General features: G+C 34.6%; 3 protein-coding genes and 1 long non-coding RNA gene across 6 annotated transcripts; 2 read left to right on the plus strand and 2 right to left on the minus strand.

The window, feature by feature from the left end:
• The first annotated feature begins 5,071 nt into the window (after window positions 1–5,071).
• Window positions 5,072–8,886, plus strand: bsf (bicoid stability factor). The gene is made up of 4 exons (XM_018458624.1): window positions 5,072–5,583; window positions 6,033–8,321; window positions 8,502–8,652; window positions 8,729–8,886. The coding sequence occupies exons 1-4, from the start codon at window positions 5,167–5,169 to the stop codon at window positions 8,884–8,886; spliced, it is 3,015 nt and encodes a 1,004-aa protein (XP_018314126.1). The 5' UTR covers window positions 5,072–5,166.
• A 2,503-nt stretch (window positions 8,887–11,389) lies between these two features.
• LOC108729491 (intraflagellar transport protein 74 homolog) lies at window positions 11,390–13,650 on the minus strand. The gene is made up of 2 exons (XM_018458637.1): window positions 13,029–13,650; window positions 11,390–12,960 (listed from the first exon to the last, which is right to left on the minus strand). Exons 1-2 carry the CDS (start codon window positions 13,469–13,471, stop codon window positions 11,436–11,438), a joined length of 1,968 nt encoding a protein of 655 aa, XP_018314139.1. The 5' UTR covers window positions 13,472–13,650; the 3' UTR covers window positions 11,390–11,435.
• Window positions 13,651–14,645: 995 nt separating this feature from the next.
• LOC108729492 (uncharacterized) lies at window positions 14,646–19,409 on the minus strand. 3 transcript variants are annotated; one of them, XM_018458639.1, is made up of 5 exons: window positions 19,268–19,409; window positions 18,772–18,837; window positions 18,451–18,698; window positions 18,116–18,248; window positions 14,646–15,050 (listed from the first exon to the last, which is right to left on the minus strand). In XM_018458639.1, the coding sequence occupies exons 1-5, from the start codon at window positions 19,371–19,373 to the stop codon at window positions 14,962–14,964; spliced, it is 642 nt and encodes a 213-aa protein (XP_018314141.1). In that variant the 5' UTR covers window positions 19,374–19,409; the 3' UTR covers window positions 14,646–14,961. The 3 variants fall into 3 exon arrangements, with proteins under 3 accessions (XP_018314141.1, XP_018314140.1, XP_018314142.1); XM_018458638.1 differs by lacking the exon at window positions 14,646–15,050 and adding an exon at window positions 16,047–16,222; XM_018458640.1 differs by lacking the exon at window positions 14,646–15,050 and adding an exon at window positions 17,558–17,623.
• Window positions 14,975–17,176, plus strand: LOC108729496 (uncharacterized). The gene is made up of 3 exons (XR_001936932.1): window positions 14,975–15,074; window positions 15,708–15,804; window positions 17,106–17,176. It is a non-coding gene; the product is annotated as an uncharacterized lncRNA (long non-coding RNA).
• Window positions 19,410–20,842: the final 1,433 nt, after the last annotated feature.

The following is a 20,842-nucleotide window of genomic DNA, read 5'->3' on the forward strand; positions in this document are numbered from 1 at the left end:
CCTGATGAAGTGAACTGCAAGGTTCACGAAACGTTGGCATTCCAAGAATGGATCCGAACACGGAGAAAACCCGCGAAACGCAAGATTGTCACATAGGTAACACCCGTGAAAGCCTCAAGAATAATATTAAAAGCTCATTAAAATCGGAGGGGGACAGTTGCGTCTCTTTCCTTGTAAGTATAAGTATTTCTTTCTGAGTAAAAATAGCTTTCTGAGCAAAAAATTCGCACTTTTCTGCAACAATTCATTGTCAGGCCCGTCCAATCTGAGCTCCGGAGCCAAAACGCAAAGCCATCGACGAAAAAAAATTCATGTGAATAAGATTTCAGGGATTGTAAAATGTTGATAAGACTTAGGTACCTATCAATATTTTATAGTATTCGAAAATCTTACCCACATTGAATTTTTTACGTCAGTGGCTTCGCGTTTTGGCTCTAGAGCTCAAATTGAACAGGCCTAGACTAGATAACATTATTTGTTGAATGTTTCGAATTTGTTAATGAATACATTATTTCAAACAACTGCGGCGAATTGAAGAAAAATGTCAATCACAGACGAGGCTACGTCGTGGCAGGCTCTGACTATAGGGTCATTAGTAATAGACGAAGTAAATAGACGAACAAATACGTGGAATAATAAATAATTAAAAAGTCTCGCGTATTTAACCGCTTGCGTATTTATTATACTTGCCATTTCGTGTATTTAATTTCTCGTATATAATATATATATATGTATTAGTTATATTCCTCTATTACGCCTACTTTAATACCTATTCCACGTATTTAGTCGTCATATTTTCCCCTGTCATTATGCAACGCATCAAGAAATATTTTATTTACGTTTTTTAGTTTATTGATTTTTTATTAGATGTACATTTTATGTTTTAACGAGCGACATTTATGCCCATCACTGTTACATCGAATTGTGTAATGAGAAAATTTAAACTTTCATAAGATAAACATGATGGAAAACTAGCTTTATTTTTACTTATTTGTTTATTATATCGAAAAACAGTACATATATGGTATGTATATTTATATATATATATATGTACCTTAACATATATTTATCTATACTAAAGAGCTTTTTAGCATGAGGAAGTTTGTGAAATATTTATTGCTTTTAGTGTGATTTAATAATTTCCATAAACCCTAAAGTAGGTCATATATTTAATCACATATTTATTCCGCATATTTAAGTCCTATTTATAATTTCTATCTCTCATCTCAATATTTATGTAATATTTAATCTATTCGTTCCGCAATTTTCCATATTTGTACATCTATTTATTTAGTATTTATCATTACAAAACATTATTGTATTTGTGTGTGCTTGCGTCATGTAACTGAATCACTATGTGTGAAATGTATTTTATTATGACAAATTGTCACAAAATATTAAAAACATATATATACAGGTATAATCGAAATATGGAAAATATTTACATACATGCTTCTGTTAATTCATCGTTCCGCTATTATTAGTACATTATACCGAACGTACAGTAAAACGCAGATTATCCAGACAAGTTGGGGGACGGCCCAATTTAGCCAATGACTATGTTTACATAATCACGGCATCCTTAATCAGATTTAATAACATCTGTAGTTATGAAACTGACTAATCATAGCGCTATTCCTGTGAAGAATGGAATGACTGTGGTTGACCGGTTTCATAACTACAGATGTTATTAAATCCGATTAAGGATAAATGTACTATTATGTAAGAATATATAATGTAATATTACACATAATGACAGCTGAATATAATTTAGAACAAATTTCTAATAACCGATTTACATTATATAAGAACAATTAAAAATAACTCAAACTGGGTGTAACGTGATATTATGAATTTAACAGTGCATGCACAATAAATTCCATAATGAAGATTAAATTTATCCTAATCTGTTATAACTTATCCATCTTAAGGCTACGGAATTTTTATTAAATTGATGCATATATGCATTTATATATTATATACTATATATTATAGATATATAGTATATTAATGAAATTACCACATATCCGTTACCTCAATAAAAACATTAATTCATCTCACTCACCAATTCGATGCGCAACAGCGGAGTTACATCTGCAACGTCGCTACGACGATTCTGTAACAAATAAATTAAAATCAAAATTAAAACAGAACAGAAAAAAATCAATATTTAAAAAAATATTTATTAAACACAAAATTCTCTTGAAAATAATCATATAATTTTCAAAATATATAATTTTTATAAGCATCAAATTTTTTAATTCACACTTCAGTTAAATTTTATAGAAATAATTACACATTTTCTAAAAAAGATCTTAAAAATATGTATTTATAAAATTTCAAAACAATTTGGGTGTATATCAATTGCTCACATCGCTAATTGGCTAATTTAAAATAATAAATCTCATTGATAAAGAAATTAAAAATAAATATTTACAGAATTTCAAAATAATTTTAAAATAATCAGAAGAATAAACAGAAGAAAGATACTAATGTTATATAAGTAAAAAAATTATATTTACCGCAAGGTTGCTCCACCGGTGCCTGATGACCTCCTCCTCCTCTCAGAATTCGGTCGACATCCTCTCGCACAGGACACTCGCGTAAAACACTCGCGAATAATACACTATAGTCGCGCGCGGACTAATTATTTATGAAAGTCTTTTGCGCGACACTGCGGTATTTCACGTTTACAAAACCCATGATCTATGATTTCCATTTCGATCGGTGGAATCAACATCACATGTCGACGAGTACACGCGAAACACACGATGAACGCCGAACAAGAGTTAAGCCCCACACGAAAGAAGACGAAATCGATCGAATCGAGTCCATCACCTCTGATTTACGCAAAATCACGTTTAAAATTGACTCAAGCATACACCCTAACACTAGTTCTAGTGAGACACAAGTGGTGCTGTACCACGAGCGATTTGAAGAGGCTGGTAGACGTGACAAGCGCCTCTAATAAGAGAAAAGTTGATATCCGTTGCCGAGTCTAACAATTTAGACAATTCAGGAAATAGGATCCAACCCCTCGTCACGAGCTAGGTTTTGAAAAGATCCTACTAAGTGCTAGGCTCTGACCAAGTCAGATTAAACGTAATTCAACTGGTAGATAAACACAGAGAAATGATCGCCCCGATCAGTATTATACAACTCCTTTTTGGGCGACCACCAGCGAAATTCTGTAACTCGTTATGCAATCGTTATAAGCTTATAACGACTGTGTAACGAGTAATAGAATAGACGCAGAGATGAATCCGAGTCAATCGATCGCTTCTTACCGCTAAGGACCGAACCGTTTGCCGACAGACAGAGCGTGTCCTCAATTAGCCGACAGCAACGGTAGTTGCTAAACCGCGCGAACACTCATGTGACATTACGCGGCCGGCCTCACCTCGTGAGAGGCGTGAGAGCGTTGCACCAGTGACCGGTCACCTGCATTAAGCAGCAATGTCTCAAAGAGAGTTCCGCTTTCCTGTCGAAACATCGAAGATATGATTCCATCGTCGAACTAGAATGCCATCGAATGGGTTTTGTGAAAAGTCCATTAGTCCGATAACTTTAACGGCACTCCCGAAGCAAACGCGCGACGCGACGAACCGGCTGCGGTTCGTTCACTTTTATTTAAATCGGCGACGAGGGTACGTTAGCTTCTCCGTTGGATTTTTACACGAAGAGAACGATTTTACTCAAGTATCTAAAAATTTACTTAAATATATCAGACAGATCCGAAAAATTTTTAGATACTCAAGGAAAACCGTCCTTTTCGTGTATATCCTGCGGGTTGAGCCCTCCTACTACGTCAAGGTCGTACCCGTGAGAGGGAAGATATCATCTGAAAAATTTAATATATTATTATCTATATTATGATTAGAGTCAATGGAATGAGCTAGAGATTAATAAAAAAGAGAAAAAAGAGAAACTTATTTTGTTATATTTATTATGGACAAATTATAGTTCCAAAGTTACGCTCAATTTTTTATACGGATCGTATCACGAAAGATGCATGAAAACAAAAAATTAATTAAGTTATTAGTTACACAAACTATATTAAGGCTGCCTTCCTATAACGAAATATTTCGTTCCGTGATTTCTTTCTCCATAGGAAGGCAGCCTTAATATAGTTTGTGTAACTAATAACTTAATTAATTTTTTCTTTCTCCATGCGAAGGCAGTCTAATTATGAAAGTAGGAATCGCATAAATTGCGTCATTTGCATAAGAGTATTTATTAACATTACTTTTTTATGACTCGTGAGATACCTTTCACTCGTTCGAAGTATAATCGAGAGTTATATTCAAGCGAGAGAAAAATTTTACGTTAAACAAAAATTGCGAAATCGTAACAAATTCTTGTTTTCCATCGCGTTTTATTCCAAATGAATATACCGTACGAAATAACTATTTCGTGATACATGATTGTTACCTCGATCCTTTTACGAATAATTAATCGTGTGAGCTGGTAATCGTATACTGCGAGGATTCATAAAGTACTACGCTTCGTATTATATCTTATAGCATTTGCGCGATTACATTTCAAAAAGAAATATGAAGAGCGGCACGCGACACAACCACCTGCCTGTAATAGAATGACTGCGCGAGTTAGATATACATACTTATTTATGCAACATTTATATAATTAATCATCAATATAAATATCAATTAATATATGTATATATAAGATATATTATTGCATTACAAGTACAACATTTTTTATTTATGGAACGTTTATATAAAGATATATTATATATAATAAAAAATCATAACAATATATATTATATATAATAAAAAATCATAACTTTAAAGAATAATGTATTATCCAGATATAAGAACACAAATAAAATTGCTTGTTTGCTGAGTAGGCAATTTCTTAATTTTCTAACGAAAAGTTGGAGATTTTCGAATTTTCTGGTGAATAATTTATAGATTTTAAAATTCTGATTTACAATCTTGTTCTGTCAGCGAGTTGGCGACACTGTTTGACACCGCTTCCAAGAGTTCCAAGTTCCACCCACCATCCGCGAGAGAGTCCGCGACTGTCCGCGACATGATGGTGATGTGCCTTGCTAACCTAACCCTAACCTTGTTTGCGTAATGGTGTAATCACGCGTTTGCTATCGTTTCTCTCTACCGGCTAACGCTGACAAACGCTGATCTGACGATGATCGAGGCCGATAAGATATTGTATTTGAGAAGATATCTGACACTCATCATCCGCTCGCAGCTGCATTTGTCGCGGTGCGGGATAACTAGTCGTTCGCCGCAATACGGAGGTTATGTTCTCGAATACGTGCATCCTCGGAACCCACGACCCGGAATTTACATCGCAGCGGAAAGGACATATGGTACAACAGTGCCGCACTCATCACAGTCCGACATCATTGATCATAAACTGATGTCATTTCGTGACGATGTTAAAAAGGGCCAAGTTTCGGTAGATGGTCTGAAGGAAGTTATCAATCTATGCATCAAGAACGACTATCAGTTGCCTCACGATATTGGCGTTTTGTTGCTCAAATGCTGCGGCAATCTACTGCACGATTTAAAGACAACGGAAAGGAATCATCTAGCGGACCAGGTACGGCATAATTTGTTTTGCCTAGAAATACAATTATGAATGTATAGTCCCAGATAGCCAAATCTGCCAAGAACACATATTTCAAACTGTGTTGAACATTATGTTAGTAAAAGTCCAGCTGAACACATTCCATTGTTTTTCTGATATTGGTAGAAATGTATTAGAAAACGAGCAGGCTCTACATTATAACATTATGATAACAAGGCTACATTTTTATTATTGTATTATGACTGACAAGTTTTAATGACAAAAATCAAGCTTAAAGAGGATCCTGTGGATAGGATTCTGCTGAAAAATCACAATCAAATTTGCTGGCAACTGTTGGCATACAGCTAGCATTTTACTGCCTAGGATATTATGTAGACAAAACAAAGAAATCATGTAACAGTAATATTTTAATTAAAACCAAAAAAAAAAGGATCAATCAACAAAGTTATTTTCATGTATAGGTATGGCATTTGGCAAAGAAGAATGCTGGAGCACTCACTTTGGAATATTACAACACTTTGCTAGGTGTTAATAAAGAGAATTCTTTATCTGTGAATCCCAAGAAGTTTTTAACAAACATGAATGTGGAGCCAGATGAAAATACTTACCGCTTGCTGTTGAATACAGCCATAAAGACGAGTAATAGTGAATACCTATGGGATATCTTATCTGCTACAAAGGATAAGAGTGTAACCATCTACGAGGAGGCAGTCAACATGTTAGTACAGATTTACATGACAAGAAACGATATCGCCAAAGTCGAGCAAATGATAACACAAATGCGGGAGGCAAAACTACCTACAACCAAGGCGTATACCGAGCTGGCATGTGGATACGCGAGACTCGGCGATATTCCGAATCTAATTAAGATATTAAACGAAGAGCCGCAGGACAACGCGAATCTTTTGAGGATAATAAAGATTCTGAGCATGTCCAACAACAACAGGCATATCCCAGTTATCTTGAATTTTTTAATGATCTCTGTACCGGCGCTTCAGACTGAGATCTCCAAGATCATCAGAGAACTGATACATGCAAATCAAATTGTGGACGCTCACACTATCATAAATTGTGTCGCAATGAACAATGCGATGAAGGAGATTGTGCCGAGTTTTGTAAATAGTTTCATGAACGAACTAATAATCTTAAACGCGCCGATTGACGACATCATTAAGTACGCAAACGATTTTGTTGAATCCAGTTACAAACAACAAGCATTGTTCGATGTAGCGGAGATCAGTTTGAAGTTGGGTAGAAAAAAACTGTGCCTTGCGATATTCCAGGTGATGAGACATAAGAATATAGAAATACGACCGCATTATTATTGGCCTTTATTGATAAAAGCGTACAATAACAAGGGAGAGGCTGAGATATATTCACTTGTGAAATCTATGGTGAACGCTGGTCTAAAAATAGATTCCGATACCCTGTTTCATTATGTATATCCATATGTAAATACTATGAATCCAACTGTCGCTTTACAAAAACTATTACTGAATGACGTACCAGGTACTATCGCACTTACGCCTTTATTGTCTTTTCTGCTGCAGCAAAATCGGCTGCAGGATATAGTGCCACTGTGTACGTCCCATATACGCTACAAGGTACACTACAAGGAACTGATGAAACCGCTAGTACGCGCTTATATCGCTACTAAAGACTTCAAAAATTGTATTGCGTTATTGATGGCATTTCCACGAGGTCAAAATTTTGTCGGCATATTCTTGAAATCATTGATAAAAGTCGAATGTCCAATTTATATAGAGGATCTGCAGCTTCTCCTGGAAGAATTAAAAGTGCGTAAGGTAAAGATATCGCAAACGGATGCAAACATTCTCAAGGATAGACTAAAAAAAAATGAAAATTTTAATCTCACTCCAAAGGTGATAAATCTAATAGAAAATTTAGTTGATCCTTCTATAAAAGATTTGCAGATCATGTCACACCTGCAGTACATGAACACTAAAGAATTAACATATTACTTAGTGGAACTAAAGAATTCCACTGGTCCCGTCCATGAAAACTATATTAAGAACATTTTGCAGAAATTGTTGATCTCATATTGTTTAGAGAATGATATAAAAAAAATTGAAGAGATAAAACAAGAATATGATGCGTGCCAGTACAAATGGACGCCTAGCATGAAGTCAATTTTATTCAAATTGTATCTCAAGAACAACAAATTGAACGAGGCTGAAACCTTGCTATCCGAATTGCAAATTATACCTAATGAATTCGAGATTGACAGAATCGTGATGTACGCCACCGCATTAGTGAAGGCAAATAAACCTACAAAGGCTTTTGATATTATCAATACAGTCAACGTCATTGATTTTAAAGCAGACGTGCAGGCACATTGTTGTAGACTTCTGCAAGTTCTGGCACAGAGTCAATATCGCGAGCGCACGAAGGATATGTTAAATTTGCTTCTGAAAAAAAATTGCTGTCAAGTAACCACGGAGCTGCTAAAGCCACTGGTGGCGATACCATTAAAACGCGATAATATCTTAGAAGCCGTGGATGTACTCGTGGAATGCGCGCGAAAATTTCACAAGACGCCGTTAGTATTGGAAGTATTAATAGTATTGTTGGAGCAAAAATACAATTTAAAATTGCACAATGCGAATAACTGGATAAAAAACGTGTATGATATAACAAGTGCTATTCATTCCAGTCGAACAGCAAACACAATACTAGCAATAGCATTAGCAACATTGGACAAAACAGAGAAACTACAAATTTTATTACAGGTAACCGAAACGTTTTTGATTGCGGCATTTGGTTTATATTTCTCTTATTTGCAATTTAATTACAAAACCGGTTCAGTTTAGATGATGTTCTGAATTTGCATAACAATTAATTAATTTTATTGGTTTCATCTCTTGATTTATATTTTTTTTCATCAAACCTTTCTAATCTTTCTATTACAGGATCACGAACTCTCCATGAATTGCCTTGTGTACTATCTTAGTACCATAGAAAGTAACAGTATTATAGATGGCTTGCAAAATATTCTTAAAGTAGCCAATGCAAATCATGTGAATCAAAATGTGATGTGTAAAACGCTCCTTTCTGCTTACAGTAAGCTATATTCTCTCTATATTTTAAAGTTTATATAAACGATCCTAATGTAGATGTTTAATGTTTACATTCGCAGATAAAATGGGAGACTGCAACCGCGCTTTAGAACTGTGGAAAATTATGTGCATAAAGAATATCAAGCCTACCGAACAATTTAAGGAGAGTTTTACTCAATTTTTATTGTCAAATAAAATTTCGTTTCCTCCACAATTGAACAGAATAAAAGTGAAATAAACATATTAGTGATTTACTAATTGGTGAATTTAAATATTAAAACTTTGGATCATTCACCACTACTAATCTCAGATTGTAACATTGGAAGTGAGAAAACATAAAAATTTTTATAAAATTTACACATATATTCAAATAAAAATATTTTTTAATAAAGCAATATTTGCAATTGATAGAGGCTGTGTTCCAAAATTGACTGCCAGTACTAAAAATCTATAGTGCACGTAACGTAAACTGTAGCATTTTCAGTGCTGACAGTAAATTTGGAACACAGCCAGAATAGACTTCTAAAATATACTTCTCTCTAAAATATAACAAGAACTATCTTCTTGTTTCGAGAAAAAATTAAATCATATTTATTTCTATATATTATTAATAACAATTATATATCATAACTGTAAACATAGCTTTTTTCATTATGCATAATTAATTTCCAAGTTAGTTAAGGGAATCCTAAAGACAATTAGGCCCAGTTGCACCAACGTTACTTTAACTTTAAGCGAGACTTCAAACTCTCTCTGTCTCGTTTTAAAGAGGAAAAAAAGACAGACAAAGAGAGTTTTAAGCCTCACTTAAAATTAAAGTAACATTAAATTAAAATGGTGCAATTGAGCGTCATATTGAATATTTAGTCATATTGAAAATAGTACTTACACAAAGACGATTTACGGATCGTTGACACATCGCTATCTCAATATCTCACTCACGCATGCCGCACATACACATAAATTTTCGTATAACAATTAGGTTTTAATTTGATTAGGCTTTCAGATATTCACTGCCAGTACTGAAAACCTACAGTATACGTAACATGCACTACAGATTTTCAGCAGTGGCAGTAAATTTCGGAACGCGGCCTTTTAGACGTCTTTAATAGCTCTCGCACACAAAACACGGTAACGCTTGCCGCGCAGCAAAATGTGATGCAGGGGTGCAAACTGTTCACTGAGCGCTCAGTAAGCTCTTTCATTTGATTGGTCTATATTTTAAGATCTAACGGAATATGCCAATGAGATGAAAGCGCTCACTGCGCGCTCAGTGAGCGGTTGTCGTTCTCAATGGGTGCATTCAGTACTACAACCGCTCAGTGAGCTCTTACGTCTGATTTGCATATTCCGTTAGAACTAAAAATATAGACCAAACAGATACAAAAGCTCACTGAGCGCTCATTGTGCTCTCCTAATGGGTGCATTCAGCGGACTCAACAGTTGAGTGAGCGCTCGCTGTTATTGGTGTATTCTTTTAGATCATCCAATCATAATTTTATATCTAGAAGAATACGTCAATAGCAGCGAACGCTCACTCAACTGTTGAGTCCGCTGAATGCAGCCATTGATAGAGCGTGTAACGTCAACCAACAGGAAAGATTAATCCAACCCAGATTGGTGCAAACCCGATCGGACCGAAAACGCTATCAGTTTCACTTGTGTGTAAAGGCCATCACACGTACAAAACTTTTAGTCGTAATCGTAAGGCTGTAAGCAAATCGGCCAATCACAGTCGAGCGTTTAAAAACGCGAGATCTTAATTTTGATTGTGATTGGTCGATTTGCTTGCGACCTTACGATTCCGACTAAAATTTTTGTACGTGTGATGGAAAGCAACTAATGGGTGCGTTCAGCAGAACGTTTGTTTTGCAACTGTTGTAAGTTTCCTTCGCGCTAATTGGATCATACTTTTAGATCTAGAAGAATGGTCCTATCTCACCAGGCAATCATAAAACGGTTGCAAAACTGTTGAGTCTGCTGAACGCAGCCAATGTTACCGCGTCGCATTTTGCCGTGTAGCAAGCGTTTCCGCGTCCAATATGCAGAAGTCATTATAGCTCTGACTTCATGAAAATAAGATTAAAAGCTTAAAAAAATAGATTTATATTGATTTGCAAATTACGTGTATACGGATGCTGAGCGAAAACTTGGAACAGTATAAAAACAAAGCAATATAATTGTCTAGCAGTAGGTACTCGATCTTGCAAGAGATGGCGCTACGATATGTTAAATAAGGACAGACGTATGCGTTTGAGTGAGACAGAACAATAATTTAAGAAATGAATTAAAGATATCAATATTATCGACTTTTTTTATTTGGAATTTTAAAAATCTTTACTATCTACATCGATCAAGTTCACTCCAGCATCTCCTTAATTAATGAAACGAAAAGAAGTTTTCAGTATATTTAAAAAATCAATTCTATCAATTGTGTTGTTTTATTGAAATACACATATTTTGATTTTAATATGGTTGTAAGAATTTTTATTATGTATTTTTTCTTGCTTCTAACATCATAATCTGAGAGAGTAGTGAATAAACAGGAATCTTAAGGACAATACGCGTCGGATAATGATAATCCAAAGATAGATAAAGTAGCCAGATGATAGAAATTAAAATAAACTTGACAATCTATATAATAAAGTATGAAAAAATAAAATTGTTGATTCCGAGAATTTCTGTCGTCTTATTTTTGATTGTTCATGTTTATTTTTGAATAAATACTGTTAGGAGGTGAATATAGAAATAATGTTAATTATAGAGACATAGTGTAAAGTACATTATCTAATAAAGGGAATTGAGATTCTCTTGAAGTAGCGCTCCATAACTGTTAATTAGTTCGAAAGCTTTCTCTTTGACCGGCTCATAATTAACGCGCTCCTTTTCTTTAGCTATGAATTCCTCGATTTTTTTATTGTCTTCTTTCAATTTTTCTAGTTTATCGTCTAGGTTACTGATCTCCGGATAAATCGCATATTTCTCCACTCGCTCTTTAAGTTCGTTATATTCAGTATGCAGTGATTTGAGCTCGTCCTCGCAAATCGACTCTTCAGACACCAATCCTTCTCGTTCGGTGATTAACTCGTCCCGTTCAAGTTCATTTCGTGTTTTTAACCCATCCAGATCCTCTAGGACAATCAATTCGCTCTGTTGTTTCTTCAGCTTCTCTTTCATCAACTTGGATTCTAGCTGCAGCTTTTCCTCTAGAATCCTTAGTCTGTTGAATGTCTGTTGCATAGTTGCATAATCTTTCTTCAGCTCTTCGAAGTCATCATCGCGATGCACGGTTTCGTAATCGTTGTATGGGAATTTATCACGTAAAATAGCTGTTTCTTCAGCTTCCGTAAGGTACTCGTTGTTCTCTACCGCGTTCGCCATGGTCTCTAGCTTGTCAATGATCTCCTGCTCGAGTTTTTCCAGTTTCTCCATTTCCTCTTGTTTGCTCTGTTCATACGTGGACATAAACTCCTCCATCATCTCCTCGCGCTTACGCAATTCCTGATATTTGATTTGCTTCTCTGATTGATTATCCTCCATGTCGGTCTCCAGCTGTTCCAATTGTTGCTCGAGTTCTGCCACCTTTTTCTCCTTCTCAGCTATTTGTGCCTCTGTCGCAGCAATGTCGGTGTTGTCACGCTTGATTTTCTGTAACAGTTGCTCCTTCTCATCTTCTGGTGATAATCTTTTGCGTTCTTCTTCCCTTAATTTGTCTCGCTTTTCCTCAGCCTCGATGATTCTCACTTGCAGTTTCACCGCCTCTTGCTTTAACGGAGAGAGAGCGATCTGTTCCTCCAAATGCACTTGCTCTTTTGATAGTTGATCCAATTCGCGCTGCATCTGCTGTGCTTGTTCCTGCAATTCTGTTTTCTGTCGGAACAGATTATCGTATTTCTCTTTTGTGTGTGGATCCATATTCTCAATGATATGTTCGGTCCTTTTTCTCTCATTTTCGATATCCTTTTCTATCATATGCAGTTTTTGTTCCATCTGCTTCCGTTGCTCGAACATCCGTTCGACTTCTGCCATCCTACGTTCATTCATCAGCGCCAGCTCCTTAGCCTCCTCTTCAATCTCTTCCTTGCTCACGTCCAGAGTCATTTTATCCACGACAAGATTGTAATTTGCTAATTCAGTCTGTAGAGTTGTCAACTCTGCGGCAAGGCTCTTAGCTCTCTTATCATAGTGCAAGAAAGTAGCTTTCTCCTTGTTCTGTACTTCAATGTCCTTTATTATCATTCCAATCTCTTGCATCAGTTCTCTTATTTTCAGCTGCAGCAAACCCTCGTAGTATCTCTTGTCTTGAATCTGCCTGAAAATTTGAAAAATTAATAAAATATGTATGGATGTACTAACAGCGAGATTACGTAACACTATTACCTCGTCATCGGCAGACCTCTGGTGGTACCCGGTCGTATGCCTGCTATTCCATGCTGTGTAATCGGTCTATCCAACACACTGACGTTGAACTGCTTAGCGGTTACCAGTCCTGTGCCAGAACGACTCAGTCCGGAGCCTATTCTGAATCCGCCTGGACCTGCGGTCGGTGCACGATTCGATAAAAGGGACGCCGATGGTGGTCTCGCAAGAGCGAGACGTCCTGGTGTTGCTGAACGGTACATAGCCGAATTGACATACTCCGATGATTCATCCTTATGTCCGCGTCGAGACCTTGGTCGTTCGAACTTGCTTTGAGATCTTACAAAACCCGTCGGCGGCCTATCGATTTTGCTCGAGGTAATGGGCACATCCTCCTGGTCTTGTCGCCATCGAGTAACCGATTGTTCTTCGATCTTATCGGAATCGTTTTTTTCGGAATCCATTTCTCGAAAATGGGCTCTTGGATTAAAATGTTAATCGCAAGTTAATTGTAAATTAAATGTTAATTAAGAGATGTCTGAGATCACTGGAAATACAACTATTGACAACGTATCATCCACGTATAGTACGTATTAATCAGTATTAATGACAGTGATGACAAGTTATCACGAGGAATAGCAATGAACGCGATCAATGTTTTGTTCATTGTAGTCATAGAAACTCGTGCGTATAGTATAGTTCATTGGATTTACTAACCGCCTGTAATCGTGCAGAACTATGCGGAACCGTATTGTGTTTTTACTAATAATAATGAGGTTTTTTTAGCAATTTAATTTTTATATAATCTATTTTGAAATAATATTCTCGGAACGAAAGAGGAAAGATTGATTTATACAAGCAAAAGAAAGATGATACAAGAAAGATAATATTTCTTTGAACTTCGCTTATTATTTTGCGCCCTTCGCGTATATATGTATATATCAGTACATACTTATCAATTGTATTCCATTTTGTAGATAATAACAGAACTATCAAAAATTATATAATTAAAATATGCAGGGAGTTCCTTAAATAGCGGACACTAATCATATATAGCGTTATTCCTTATTAAAAATTGAGTCGAAGTGCTCTATATTTTTGCGATTTTCGCAATGGTTGACGAAATATTAATTTCTAAATATTGCCGAATATAAGCGCGTATCCGGCTGCCTAATCATTAATTATTACGAAAGTTGCAAAATAGGGGAATTCTTGACTCAATTTTTATCAGGGATAGCGCTATATGATTAGTGTCTGCTATTTAAGAAACACCCTGTATATTGAGAAATCGGGCTGATAAGAATAAATTTTATTACGAGTTATCCAGAAAGTAAGTTCTGTTTTTATTTAAATTTTGCCGTTGCAGCGATGCGGTCGCAATGGTGCGCATGCATATAACGAGTTTAATTTGTTGACAAGGAATTGACGCTATTTTCTATTCATCCAATAGCAGCGAGAGCTCACTGATCCGCTCCGCAACATTGAGTCTGCTGAACCAATGCGACCATTGGTGTATTTTTTTAGATCCATCCAATCAGAATTTTAGATCTAGAAGAATCCATCAATAGCAGCGAACGCTCACTTAACTCTTGAGTCTGCTGAACGCAATGGTTGCGTTCAACAGAGAAAACTGATCAGTGAGCGCGCTCAGAGATTTTTTTAATATGATTGATTCTTGTCTTTAAATATTCGCTAGATCTAAATATAGGAACCAATCGTATTGAAGAATCACTGAGCGTTCACTAATTAGTTTTCTCTGTTGAACGCAGTCAATGGTACGAAAATGAATATATACGACTTTTTAATGAAGGACGCGAAAATGTACACGGCGATGAACGGAGCGGGCGACCGTCTCCGGTTAATGACGATTTGATGCGTGCAATTGAAGAGAAAATTAATTTGAAATCCTCCCTTGCTGGCCGGCGATTTCACGATGACGACGAGGTCAAAGGTGTCACCAAGTGATTTGTCTCACAGGCGGTAACTTTCTACGACGAAGGATGGTGTCCAGTAATATAATAAATGCATCAACAACGGCGGCAACTATATAGAAAAAGAGTGTATAAGGTGTGTATCTTAAAAAGCAATAAAAATTTTTTGTAGATATATAGGGGAAAGTTGCCTATATCATACTCCTTAACATTTGAACAAAATTGTAACAAAAGTACTGAAGAGATCAAAATATTTCTATACTTTCATCAAACTTTGATTCATTGGCAATAAAACAAAACAACATTTTTATGGAAATAAACGTAGAATTACTGTTTAAATTAAGATTTAAAAAAAAAAAGTAGCTTTTGGTACGATTTGGAGACCGGATCGTTAAATTGTATCATTAAGTTCCCAAATCGTACTTCTAATAAACAATCATTAATTTTTACAAAAAGATCTAAATTTTTTTTAAATCCAACAAATAATATCTATAAATAATTTTTAGTAAATTATCTTAAAAAGATTCAATAAAAACATACTTTTTCTTATACAAATATCAAAATATAGTAATTATAAAATTATTATTCAATTACTCAATCTTAACATGTTATTTGATCTTAAATGTAGATATAGTTTAAAGACTAGTGACAAGTATTATTCAACTACTCAATTTTAGTACGCTATTTTATCTTAAATGTAGATCCTATATAACACAGATGTCCAAGGGATGTTCTGAAGAACATTCTGAGAATGTCTTAACGTTTGCAGGAACATCTCCGGGATAAAGTGTGCTGTATGGGTTAAAATATAAAGACCAGCAACAAGTACGTGCGCAAAAGCTGATCAAAATCTGTGAAATACATATGTGAGTCTCTCCTTGTTAATAAGGTTGAAACGTTCCATATATTAAATATATGAAATACAGAGTATTAATTAAAACAAGACTTTTGATTTGCTCATTGTTTTGGCTTATTTTTTTCTCTAGTTAATTACAATACAAGCTCCGTCATTACTTTGTTTTGAGTCAATATGTTTAAATTGTTTAAAGTTTTGTAATTCAGTACGTAATTAATCAAATAATTAATGGTTTTCACACTTTTATATTGTTTTAACGTTTCATTTTTTTTCTAAAATATCTAACATTTTCTCAAATGAATTAAGTAATCGATGATGTAATTCTATGTTTTCTTTATGACGCCTCTCAATAGCTTCTTCTGAAATCTTTCTTTCATTTCGAAGATCTTCCATATATTCTTCTATAGTAGACATTTGCCGAGATTTTTCTAAATAAAACAAATATCATATAATGTTATTAATTAGTGTTATCCAGAATTTGAGCTTGAAATAATTGAAATTTATATGTAATGAGCTCTGTTATGACAAGTTGATAAAGAACGATTGAGAACAGTAGGATTTCTATTAATTTATATCGTTTTTTATAAGCTGTATCATCAAAGCTTATTAGCATTAGATATGAATCCTAACAAATTTTATTCTACAAGATTTGTATTTTATAGGAAATTGACGATAGAAATTCTAACACTTTATCGTATTCTTTCTATTGTATCTGACGGTTTAACGTCGATACAATTTACGAATTGGCATTCATCGATTTCTATCGTTATTTAATGAATAATCAATTAATTATATATTAAAGATAAAAATAAATCGTTATCGATCTGAAATTTATTCAATCAATTTCGATTGATAAAGTAAGAAACCAATTCTATAACATTCTATCGTTTTATAATGAATTGGAAAACTTATCAGAATGAACGAGAATATGAAAAATACGAACAAAATTTCATAAATTTCCATTGACTTTCCAGAATAATATCTATACAAATTTATCGCAATTTTACTGTACAAAATGAATCGTTACCAGGGTTGGTAAAGACTAATGTTTTTTTTTTTTTATTATAAAACACATTGTGTTTCTTCTTAAATATGTTTTTAATGCTTCAAATGTGCTTTAAACAGTACTATAAAAAACATGTTTAAAACATATTAAAAACATCAACTAAGCATGTTTTAAACTGTAAAACACGTTTAAAACATATTTTTTACCAACTCTGATCGTTACCAATATGATATTTAAGTAAGACATTCCATCGGTGAAATAAGAAACCACGTTTTATAAGATTATATTGTTTTTTGATAAATTAGACAACTTATCAGAATGTATATATCAAAGATACGAATGAAATTGGCGGAAGTACAGACGAGGTACAGAAAAGGTACGGAAACGGTGCAAAGAGATGCAGAAGAAGTGCAGAAGTGATACAAAAGACGTGCAGAAGAGGTGTAAAAGTATAACGGAAGAAGTATAAAAAAAGATGTAGAAGAGGCATGGATGAAGAAGTGTGGAAGAGTGCGAAAGAGGTGCAGAAAAGATACGGAGAATTGTGAAAAAGATGTAAAAGTGATGTGCAAGTGGTACGAGAGATGTGGACGAAATGCGGAAAAGGTGCGGAAACGATGCGGAACTAGTACGAAAGAAATGTTGGAGAGATGCGTGAGTGGTATAGAAAAAATATTTTCGACAGTGTATAGTAAATTCACCATAAAAACTTATACGAGGAATTGAATAACACTTGAATGCCACATGGTCTAAATAAGCATACGATTATAGCTCAGGGTTAGCGCCTTAAGTTGTCACTCCATAAAGGTCTTAGGTTCGAATCCTGTGGATATCCCATATGCGTTGTCAAAAATATGTATAGTCCTGCTTAAAAAATCCAATAGAATCAGATAAGAAAAAACTCTATCTGATTTAATCACGTTTTTGGTTCATAAATTTCAGATTATTCATTTGAAATATTGTGGATAAATTTTCTATATTTCTATAAATCTTCGTCTTTATTATACGGCTTAGATACTGTTTTTATTCAATTTCTATTTAGTTAACTAGATAGAAATTGATTAAAAAATAATACAAAAATACTGAAAATATATCGAACATTTTAGATAAACAATCTAAAATTTATGAAACTAAAACACGATTCAATCACGTAGTTTTTTTTTCCTATCTGATTCTATCGGACTTTTTAAGCAAGGATCAAGTTCATACCTATTACTTTAGTTACTTTATCCCTTGTCCCTGCCATCTAATATAACATACTATGAACAGACAACTACAAAGTGAAAAGTAGGAAAGGAAATAGGCATAAACTTACTATGAATTGGTTTTTCATCTTCGAAACAAATATCTAGATTAGATGTACTGCATTTAGAACGTGCCTTATATTTTCTTTCAATCGATGATACTGTTATTAATGGTGATTTTGAATGAAGTAATTCATCCATATTCTAAAAAAAAATTCATTTAAGTTATATTTTTTGTAAGAATTTAAAAAAATAATTATAAACACTCATCTAATAATCAAATTATTGATTAATAACTAGTAAGGACTGTCATCATAGATTTAGATACAAAGTTAAAAAGTTTCTTTTTATCTTAATATTTTTACACAGCTATTAGACTGTATTGAATATTAAATTAATAACTTACAGAAAAATATGGCCATACTCCAGATCTAGGTCTTCTGTTATTTTCTTTAATACCATTGTAAGTTCGTTTCAAACCAGAAAACTTGGAAAAACATTGTAGTCCAGTTACATTATATCCATGTTTTTTTATTTTATCTGCAATTAATGACCATATCTTCTTCTGTGACATCTTTCCACTGGTAAAATCTTCTTGTCGCAAATTATATTCCTCAATTAATAAAAGAATCGCTTCATGAGGCCATTTAAAAACTATAAATACAAATTTTTTTTTAAATTCAAAAATTACAGTTGTTAAGTACTTAAAAAATATCGTTAAAAATACCTCCAACATTGTCAGTATGGTCACTATGTAAAGGCTCTGCATGACTTATTTCACTTATGCTATTATCTAAATAAAAACAACCATAGTGTATCAGAAAATCCTTATAAAATATTTTCTTTATGTATCATGTATACTATTAAAGCTGTTACCTAAAGAAACATATTAAATTTATCCTGTTTATCATGTTTCACCTCGTTTAGTTTTGTAGTTGCAAAAAGAATAAAATTTAAAAATAAGGAAAAATATATTTAAAAGCACAAAAATTAGAAAATATTCCCTTGGATCTATAAAGTATATTGCGCGTGATGGATCATTTTATTTTTGTTTAACATTCGATAAATAATAATAAGGTAAAATGATACATTACGCGCAACATGCGCTCTTCGGAACAGTCATTATTAACTGATAACAATTTTGGAAAATAACAGTAATTGATAACCTCAAATATTTTGCAATAATAATTCCGAAAAGAACACTAAAGAATGAATGAATTTACCTGCTCCTAAACATTTTGCTTCTTCTTCAGTCAATAAAATAGTATAAACTTCATTGTCTTCGGCATGTTTAAGAAAAATAACTTTTTTCATTTCGTTAGAATCCATGTTCCCGCTGCTTCTGCTTCATATGCTTTTATAAGGGTGAAATCACACTGTGCGGAAAAAGACTGCGGAATAGAGAATGCGTCATTGGCCTAGTTTCCATCGAGAGTTCGAACCGGGTCAGAATGCAAGAACCAACCAACTACAGTCGATCATTTCCCTGTAATTCGACCGTAACAGGGGAATGCTCGACTGTAGTTAGTTGGTTCTTGCATTCTGACCCGATTCGAACCCTCGGTGGAAACTAGACCAGTGGCTGCGTTCAGCAGAACGTTTGTTTTGCAACTGTTGGAAGTTTCCTTAGCGCTAATTGGATCATACTTTTAGATCTAGAATATGGTCCTATCTCAGCAGACAATCATAAAACGGTTGTAAAACTGTTGAGTCTGCTGAACGCAGCCATTTGGGTGCGTTCAGCAGAACATTTGTTTTGCAACTGTTGTAAGTTTCCTTCGCGCTAATTGGATCATACTTTTAGATCTAGAAGAATGGTCCTATCTCAGCAGACAATCATAAAACGGTTGCAAAACTGTTGAGTCTGCTGAACGCAGCCATTGAAGCAAACAATCAGCGCTATTCCGAATAGCGCTGAATAACGCTGATTGGTTGCTTCAATGACGCATTCTCTATTTCGCATCTTTTTCCGTACCGTGTGATTTCCCCCTAACTGTTTGTAACGTTCCTTTTAAAACGTAAACGCTCACACTTCAGCAAGATTGCCAACTGAACCACGTAATAGTATGGAAAAGAATCAAAAACATGGACATTGGCTACGTTCGGAAACTTCGCTCGGATGCCTCCGATGCCTTGGATTCATCTGTCCTCATTTAACGTTTAATGTTAAAAAAGGACAGATGACGAATCCGTGGCATCAGAGGCATCCGAGAGACGTTTCAGAACGCAGCCATTATTCTCTTATTGGATATCGCTCATCGCTCATCGCGTTTTCGACCCGATCAGGTTTGCACCAACCTGAGTTAAATTAATCTTTCTTATTGGTTGACGTTAGGTCGGAATCAGACTACGCATTGAAGATTGAGATTGAAGATTGAAAGATTGAAATTTCACCAATCAAAACAATAAGAGCTAAAATTCCTTTGTCCTCAGTGGTCAAATTTTAATCTTCAATCTTCAATCTCAATCTTTAATGCGTAGCCTGATTCCAGCCTTACACGTTCTACCAATAGGAGAGCACAAAACGCCATTAATCCAACCCAGGTTGATGCAAACCCGGCCGGGTCAAAAACGTTTTAAAGTTCTATATTAAAGTCACTAGATAACAAAGTACCGCGATGTGAAAATTCACTGAATTAGCATTTGGAGCCAAAATGGCGTTGAGTGTAGATATTGCATTTAGTGTAACGTATCTATATATTAGGTGCAATCGAAAATGCAATCCTAACCTGACATTTGTACATAAGTTTGAAATAATCCGCGTCATGGAGCCAAATACCGCCAAAATGGCGGCAGTT

Source organism: Mycetomoellerius zeteki, unplaced genomic scaffold (genome assembly GCF_001594055.1).
Source record: "Mycetomoellerius zeteki isolate Tzet28-1 unplaced genomic scaffold, Tzet1.0 scaffold74, whole genome shotgun sequence".
NCBI classification, from domain to species: Eukaryota; Metazoa; Arthropoda; class Insecta; order Hymenoptera; family Formicidae; genus Mycetomoellerius; species Mycetomoellerius zeteki.

Excerpts from the sequence above, each read along its gene's own strand:
- LOC108729491 (XM_018458637.1), bottom strand. The coding sequence starts at position 13,471 with ATGGATTCCGAAAAAAACGATTCCGATAAGATCGAAGAACAATCGGTT. Across the intron at positions 12,961-13,028 it reads AGAGGTCTGCCGATGACGAG|GCAGATTCAAGACAAGAGAT; the intron begins GTAATAGTGTTA and ends TCAAATTTTCAG.
- LOC108729492 (XM_018458638.1), bottom strand. The coding sequence starts at position 19,373 with ATGGATTCTAACGAAATGAAAAAAGTTATTTTTCTTAAACATGCCGAA. Across the intron at positions 18,249-18,450 it reads GAGTATGGCCATATTTTTCT|AATATGGATGAATTACTTCA; the intron begins GTAAGTTATTAA and ends ATTTTTTTTTAG. Across the intron at positions 16,223-18,115 it reads AGATGAAAAACCAATTCATA|AAAAATCTCGGCAAATGTCT; the intron begins GTAAGTTTATGC and ends TGTTTTATTTAG.
- bsf (XM_018458624.1), top strand. The coding sequence starts at position 5,167 with ATGATCGAGGCCGATAAGATATTGTATTTGAGAAGATATCTGACACTC. Across the intron at positions 8,322-8,501 it reads AACTACAAATTTTATTACAG|GATCACGAACTCTCCATGAA; the intron begins GTAACCGAAACG and ends TTTCTATTACAG. Across the intron at positions 8,653-8,728 it reads AACGCTCCTTTCTGCTTACA|ATAAAATGGGAGACTGCAAC; the intron begins GTAAGCTATATT and ends TTACATTCGCAG.